Source organism: Lytechinus variegatus, chromosome 13 (assembly GCF_018143015.1).
Source record: "Lytechinus variegatus isolate NC3 chromosome 13, Lvar_3.0, whole genome shotgun sequence".
NCBI lineage: Eukaryota > Metazoa > Echinodermata > Echinoidea > Temnopleuroida > Toxopneustidae > Lytechinus > Lytechinus variegatus.
Genome location: NC_054752.1, coordinates 22,336,446 through 22,344,769, shown reverse-complemented (window position 1 = coordinate 22,344,769; position 8,324 = coordinate 22,336,446). Strand labels below are relative to the sequence as shown.

At 44.2% G+C, this 8,324-nt stretch overlaps 1 protein-coding gene across 1 annotated transcript; it reads left to right on the top strand.

Moving 5' to 3' along the window:
* Nucleotides 1-617: 617 nt before the first annotated feature.
* LOC121426390 (zinc finger CCHC domain-containing protein 12-like) lies at nucleotides 618-2,077 on the top strand. Its single transcript, XM_041622677.1, is given in 2 exon segments — nucleotides 618-1,026; nucleotides 1,028-2,077. Coding segments are annotated over 2 exon segments (1,077 nt in total). The 5' UTR covers nucleotides 618-915; the 3' UTR covers nucleotides 1,994-2,077.
* The last annotated feature ends 6,247 nt before the right edge of the window (nucleotides 2,078-8,324 follow it).

Below are 8,324 nucleotides of genomic sequence, written 5' to 3'. Positions count from 1 at the left end.
CCTTGTGTAATATTTCTCTAAAAATAATCTAGTTAAAATGATACTATGTTTTATTATTTCAATTCAGTACATGTAGCATTTGAATATAAAGTGTATAATGAACTTATATTGCACATTATATCTGCCAACTTTATCTTTAGTACTCTTTCTTCCTCTCTGTACTTCTATCAGCTTTGACTTACTCTCTCCCTCTCTGCTCATTGGCTCATTCTTTCCCGCCTTTTTTGCTCATTGGCTAATTCTTTCCCGCCTTTTTTTGGAGTAGCAGTAATGCCAATTCATGTACCCCCTTTAGGGATGCTTTTGTACTATGATGTGCACCATTGCACTTTTATTGTTAGCTAGGGAGAGAGTCCAGTGACTCATGACACTGGCAGTAGCCAGGGGATTCCCACTGCTTGTTGTTGAGGAGGAGACTTGTCCCTACAGAAGGAAGTTTAATTTTGAAGTAGAGAAGACTTCTGCAAGGACTTCCCTTGATGTACAATTTTACTTTAGATGTTGAAGCAAAATGCAGAATTAGTGTCTGACCGAGGCTGTTTTCCTTTGGTGAATAAAAGAGTTCAATGAAACCGCAGCCCTCGTGAGTCGTGTCAGTGTTGTGGTCGTCGGCGCGAACCCTATCAATGGTGTCAGAAGTGGGATCATCAGCAACAAGGGACCATCTGGTGCGGGCTCTGCAGATATCGGACTTAGAAGAAATCTTGAGAACTTACATTGTACGTGGTCTTATCCTGGTGTCATCGTGCACAACGTAAAATTGAAATGACTTTAGACTGGTTCTAAACAGCCTCGGTCAGACTGTATGTAATGGACAACATATGCTTTTTTTACTGATTTTTGCAGTGATTGTATTGTGGTTTCGCTATTCTGTATGCAAAATTCTTTTTATGTTCCAAATTGAAATCTAGGATCATGGAAACCAGTTCGAGTTCATCATCAGCTACAACTGAGAGTATGGATGTTTTGTCCCAATTCTTCCGCCGTTCAATTGGATTACAGAGTATATTACAGAGCAACTTACCAAAAATTCCGAGGGATGCCACATCATGCGGATGATATGTCCTTGTCAGAATGGCTTGAAGAATTTAATGGAGTAACTGCTAACCAAAATATGGAAATGAGTAGCAAAGCTCGACTGTTGCTAGATCACCTTTCAGGACCAGCACGAGAGGAAATAATGTGTCTCAGTGAATCAAAGAGACAGGATTTTGATGAAATAGTAAGTCGTCTGAAATTGTGCTTTGGCTATCAGGAAACCACACAGACCCTCAGTAGTCAGTTTCATAATCGCATACAGAGAGATGGAGAATCACTTTGTGACTTCAGCCGTGCCCTGATTCGCACCTACAACAAGATGGAAAAAGCTGCCACTACACAAGCTCAAGGAGAAGCTTTAAGTCAGTTGAAAAACAAGACCTTAAGTGATCAATTTGTCAATGGTGCCCGGGAGGCTTGGGTGAGGAGAGAGTTGAGGCGAATACAGATGATGCATGAAATCAATGGATTTGCCAAGATTCGTGAGGAAGCCCTCAAACTCTTTCAGGAGACTGCCACCACTCAGAGGCCCAGAGTCCGAGAAGCAGATATTGAAGTTGGAAGGGCAGTCATGAAAGATTCCATGCTTGTGCAACAGGTAGTAGAACAACAGAAAGCTATAATGACGGAGTTGGAGCAACTTAGGGGAGAAGTCGCCAAGCTGAAAGGAGGAAAACCTCAGAGAAAGAGGACTGATGGACGATGCTTCAGCTGTGGCCATAAAGGACATCTACGACGTGACTGCCCCAACATACCCACCGGTTCCCCTGCACATGAATATAATTACTCTGCTGGCAACTGGCATCAGGAGAATCAAAGCTTCCCCACTTGGAGCACGGAATCAGGTACCATGCAGAATCATGGCAGTTTCAACAGGCCAACAGTCTTCCAGTCCTCATCACAAGGAGCTGCCAGTATTCCTCACCAACATATCGCATCCCAGGAGGAAAACTAGACCCCTCTGTTGTTGAGGGCCAAACGGCAGAGGACAATAGAAAGCAATATCATACAGAAGAGCCCATAGAAGGAACTGTAACCAATCCACAAACTGATATGTCATTTGGTGGTAATTCAGAGGATGTAAATGAATCCAGTGGGGCACAAGGCAGACAAACTTCAGTGGCAGAGGTTGTGCCAGCAATGGATGAGATAGTCAACACAGCTGATTTGATTTCCGAAAGCCCAGCTGTCATAGCAGAAGTTGCTGGTGTACCCATTGGCTGCATCCTCGACACTGGGGCAGAGGCGTCCATTATACCATCAGACGTGTTTCATCGACAGTTGGAAGCAGCGGTAGGAGAAGTGAGCCCATTTAATAAACCTTTGAAAATTGTCGGTGTGGGGCCAACCAAAGTACCAGTGGAAGGCTTCATCCGAACCCATGTCTCTGTAAACGATCAAAAAGCTACAATAGGATTTCTAATCGTACAACGAGAGTCATGTGGGGAAAGACAAAGAGACTTCCCTATTCTGCTGGGATGCAATGCCCTTCGAGCACTATTTCCTTTGGAGAGAGCGAAAGGGGAATTTCAGATGGTGAAGGATTGCTTCGACATTGAGACTGCAGGTAGTGCACATGTACGAGAGGTTGTTACTGGGGCAACAAGAGTAGTTTTGCCTGCCAGGACGATACAACACATAGAGTGCGCAATGAGGCCTTTCCAAGGTGGGGAAGATGCTGAGTCAAGTGTCTGGCTTATCCAGGGTAACAGCCAGTTTGGAGATTCCCAGGTTGAAGTCATTGAAGGCTGTTGTGCTGAAAATGGGGACATGCATGTTCTACTGATGAATTCTGGAGACAGAGATTTCATAGTACCACCCCATTCAACTATTGCTTCTGCCAAACAAGTGGAAGAACATTGTGAAATTTGTCTACAAGCTAAAGATGACCAGTTAGAGGTTAATATCTGTGATGTATTGATTGCCAAGACAGAGCCGGGAGTTGATGACGACGGACATGAGCCAGAGCAAGCAATGGATACCAAGCCTCCCCGTCGGATAGCATCAGCATCACAGGAGAGATTCTCTTTCACTGATGGTACGGAAATACTGCTTCCTCAGGGCATCAGCCTAGATGGGATGGCTTATGAAGATGCATCTAGGATTGCTAAACTCCTACATGATCATGAAGCAGCATTCTCTAAAGATGAATTCGACCTGGGATGTTGTGATATAGTACCACATGAAATCAGAGTGACCTCTGACAAGCCAGTGCGTCTGCCCTATCGAAGGATAGCTCCTCACGTGACTTCAGAGGTTCGTGATCTATTACAAGACATGCTGGAACGTAAGATTATAAAGAGGTCAACTAGCCCCTATGCCAGTCCGATCGTTCTTGTGAGGAAGAAATCAGGGGCATTACGCTTATGTATTGATTATAGACAATTGAACAAATTAACAGTCAAAGACTCCTTTCCACTACCCAGAATAGACGAATCATTAGAAGTAATGAATGGAGCCAAATACTTCTCTTCCCTTGACTTGTCTCATGGATATTTCCAGATCACTATGCACACAGAATCGGTGCCCCTAACTGCTTTCCGTGTACCCTGGGGACTCTATGAATTTGAAAGAATGCCTCAGGGTCTATGCAACAGCCCAAGCACATTTCAGAGAGTAATGGAGGCAATTTTTGGTGACATGAACTTTTCAAAAGTCATACTCTACCTTGATGATGTTTTGGTCTTTTCCAGAACGTTTGAGGAGCACCTCGAAACACTCAGAGAAGTCTTTGACCGCCTAACAACACATGGCCTGAAGTTGAAAGGAGGAAAGTGCCAGCTCTTCAAGAAAGAAGTAGCCCACCTAGGGCACATTGTCACTGAGAAGGGTGTCATGGTAGACCCAAGCAAGGTATCAAGGATCAAGTCATGGCCTGTACCTCAAAACGGATCAGAATTATGCTCCTTCCTCGGTCTTGCTTCATATTACAGAAGGTTTGTCCCTGACTTCACCAGAATAACAGCACCACTCCATGCACTAACTGGACAGAAGTGTAAGAAAAGGAGAAGGAAGACAGGGGACATCACTCCAGACACAAGCTTTGTGTGGACCAAAGAGGCCGAAGAGTCATTTCATGAGCTTAAGGAGAGACTGTCTTCAACACCAGTTCTTGCCTATCCCAAGTTTGGAGAAGAATTCATACTCGAGGTTGATGCATCTCTAAAGGGACTTGGTGCCTGCTTGTCGCAGAAAGATGACAATGGACATTTACACCCTATCTCGTTTGCAAGCCGTAGCCTACGTGGAGCCGAGAAGAATTATCCAGATTTCTCAAGCTTCAAGATAGAACTTCTTGCCCTTAAATGGGCAGTAGTCGAGAAGTTCAAAGGGTATTTGTTGGGTGCTAAGTGTATTGTATACACGGATAACAACCCTCTAGCCCACCTTCAAACTGCACAGTTGGGGGCCACTGAACAGAGGTGGGTAGCACAGTTGGCAGCCTTTCAGCTGGATATCCGATACCGTCCTGGAAAACTTAACAGATGTGCCGATGCACTCAGCAGGTGCCCTGGAAATGATGAAGGCGAGGTGAAGGAGATGATCGGAGCACTGACGGTGACCACTGTCCTCCCGGCAGAAGTTGTGGTTTCAGGAGACCAGTTGGTAGATGAGGAGCCGCCGAGAGTTCCTGGCGTGTACCCGTCATACTCAGTAGAAGAACTTGAAACTCTTCAACAGAGTGACAATGCACTCTCTGTGTGCAGACGTTATCTCAGGTGTGAATGGAAGTCCGAGGATGAAATCAAACAAGAGAATGCAGAAATAAAGTCCTGGTTGAAGGAGCGAGCTAGCATTATAGAATACAAGGGAGTCCTGTATAGGCAACCACCAGAATCAAAACATCCTCAAAGAAGACAGCTTCTTGTACCAAAGAGTCTCCAAGAAAAGATGATAGAAATGGCCCACGACCAATGGGGCCACCAAGGCATCAATAGAACTTTAGCAATCCTGCGGGAGAGGTGCTTTTGGCCGGGTATGTGCAAGGATGTGAGAGGACACATCAGGAAGTGTTTTGCCTGTATTGCATCCAAGACTCCAACGCCAGCTATACGGACCCCAAGACGGCATCTGTTGGCATTCAGACCCCTCGAGTTGATCGCGATAGACTTCCTCAAGCTTGACAAAGGCCAAGGTGGATATGAGGATGTCTTAGTAATCACAGACGCCTTCACCAAATTTGCTCAAGCCATTCCTTGCAAGAACCAAACTGCCGCAGTAGTAGCACATGCTTTGATTGATGGTTGGATCGTTCACTACGGTGCTCCACTTCGAATTCACTCAGATCAGGGGCGAAATTTCGAAAGTTTGTTGGTACGAGAGTTGTGCAAGCTATATGGCATTGAAAAGACACATACCACTCCTTACTATCCCCAAGGAAACGGGCAGACAGAGAGATTTAACCGAACCTTGTGTGGTATGATTCGCTCCCTTGATCCTGACCGTCGAAAGAAGTGGCCTGGGCTTATTGGCCAGTTGGTATTCTTGTACAATTGTACTCCACATGGTACAACTGGATTGTCACCGTACCGACTTCTGTATGGACGAGAGCCCAACACCCCACTGGACCAACTCATAGGGAATGGAAATGCAGATTGGGATGAAGACTTTGTGTCAGAACACTCTAAGTCACTCCAACAGGCCCACATGTTAGCGCAGCAGAATATGGAAATGATACAGAATAGTGAGAAGATGAGGCATGATGCCCTCCCTATGAGTTCACCTCTCAACATCGGCGCAAGGGTACTACTGAAGAAATGCGCATTTGAAGGACGTCATAAACTTGAAGACAAGGTCTTAAGGGATCCCTTCATTGTGACAGCAGTGAATGAGATGGGTGACGTGTATAAAATCCGACCCATGTTTGGAGGACCAACAAAGGTGGTCAACAGGAGATTGTTGATTCCTGACCCGCGGGAGGAAATAGCAATTCCTACTCCACAGGATAAGCCAGAGGACAGAGTGAAGTCACAACCATTGCCCACTTCAGAGAATACTACCCCCTACTTCACCTTCTTGTGGGAACCCTCAGAGCCTGATAGGCTTACATCTGGTGAAGAGAGACCTGTCACCCTTAATCAAAATGGCTCTTGCGGAGAGAATGAGCCCACTGGTAGAAATGTTCCTAGTGAAGAAACCAATGTGGCGGAAGATGCCATACCGCAGAATGAACCCCTTGAAGACGACAGATCTCGACATGATAACATGAATCATGAGGTCGAGCGTCGGAGGTCCCGTCGGGTGAACAAGGGACAACACAGAAATCGACTACATCTCCCAGTGTCGGTATTACCAAAGTGAAGTGAAAAGATTATTTCTTTTAGAGAGACTTTTCATCTTATATGCATTTGATATAGAGTGTGATTAATATTCTATAATGTTTGACATATTTTTTTCTGCATGTTAGGCTTACTGTAGTAAGCACTTTTATACTTCATTTTGAATTTCATGCAATTACCGCAGATAGCAACTATTATTGCATGGAATGTGGGGAAGATATTGTATTTTTTGTGTTTTATCTTTGTTTCAAACATGACATTAATCGTGGGGAAGATGTTGTAAATTGGATTTTCCTTGTGTAATATTTCTCTAAAAATAATCTAGTTAAAATGATACTATGTTTTATTATTTCAATTCAGTACATGTAGCATTTGAATATAAAGTGTATAATGAACTTATATTGCACATTATATCTGCCAACTTTATCTTTAGTACTCTTTCTTCCTCTCTGTACTTCTATCAGCTTTGACTTACTCTCTCCCTCTCTGCTCATTGGCTAATTCTTTCCCGCCTTTTTTGCTCATTGGCTAATTCTTTCCCGCCTTTTTTTGGAGTAGCAGTAATGCCAATTCATGTACCCCCTTTAGGGATGCTTTTGTACTATGATGTGCACCATTGCACTTTTATTGTTAGCTAGGGAGAGAGTCCAGTGACTCATGACACTGGCAGTAGCCAGGGGATTCCCACTGCTTGTTGTTGAGGAGGAGACTTGTCCCTACAGAAGGAAGTTTAATTTTGAAGTAGAGAAGACTTCTGCAAGGACTTCCCTTGATGTACAATTTTACTTTAGATGTTGAAGCAAAATGCAGAATTAGTGTCTGACCGAGGCTGTTTTCCTTTGGTGAATAAAAGAGTTCAATGAAACCGCAGCCCTCGTGAGTCGTGTCAGTGTTGTGGTCGTCGGCGCGAACCCTATCACGTGGATGGACCTAAAGTAAAGCAGGAGCTTGTTGTGAATAGGCCCAACTTCTTGATATAGGCCTACAATACCGAATAACCTGTTACTGGTTGCGATGGGCGCATTGGTCAGGGTCAACAAACTTTTCGGCTAGCCAAAATGCTGGCTACATGTAGGTGGAAAAGGGTTTGAATATTTTATTTCTTCAACTTTGCTGCATAAAGTTTGAATATGAATTAATATTCAAGGGTTTACACTTCTTTTAGATTGAAAATGGGGGTCTCGACCGGGCACATACGTATCATACATTTATACTAAGTAGCCTCCCCCCTCTCCCGAGGTTTTGGTCAGTGTCAACGATCTGTTTGAATATGAATTAATATTCAAGGGTTTACACTTCTTTTTAAATTATTGTCTTCTCTTTTATCCCATCGTTCACAGGATTTGACCAATGTCTGTGGAGAGTCCTGGCCTACGTTGGAGCCTGATTTTTGATCAGCACCTTAGATCTCCTGCAGTTCCGGATCTCACTTGACATTCCATAAAAACCAACAGTTGAACATAACCCCACTGGGCAAGAAACGCTCTTTGCATCAGCCCCGGCTGCGGCTCACATCACCACCACCTCCTCCTCATCACAGACAACATCACTGTTTCCATTTTCCCAAGCTACCCATCTTCTCTCAAAGAGGCCCTCTTTCTTGGAACACTTCTTCAGGTAAGACGATCCCTGATTTATTCACTCTTATCTGGTTCAAGGGCTTTTCCGATATTTCCTGCCGTGGCGCAGCCCAGATCTTGCCCCCTTTCTTCACCCCAAGAGAGACGTGCTAAGTCTCTGTCCTTCTTGATGATGAGCTTTGTCGGCCGGAAGTCGAGAGGAGCTAATGAATCGTTAACTCGTTCATCGCCGCATGAAAGGGAAGGGTTGTTGAAGTTTGGGCGAATTTTTACCTCAAGTTTGAGATGTGATAACTTGAGAGAAAGAGGTTCTTACTGATTCCCTTTTTAAACAGAAGAAAAAAAAGGTTAAAAGTTCATTGTTCTTTAATATGTATCTTTTAAGTGCTCTCAAAATCAGCTACGGATGAGGCCTTCTTATAGTAGA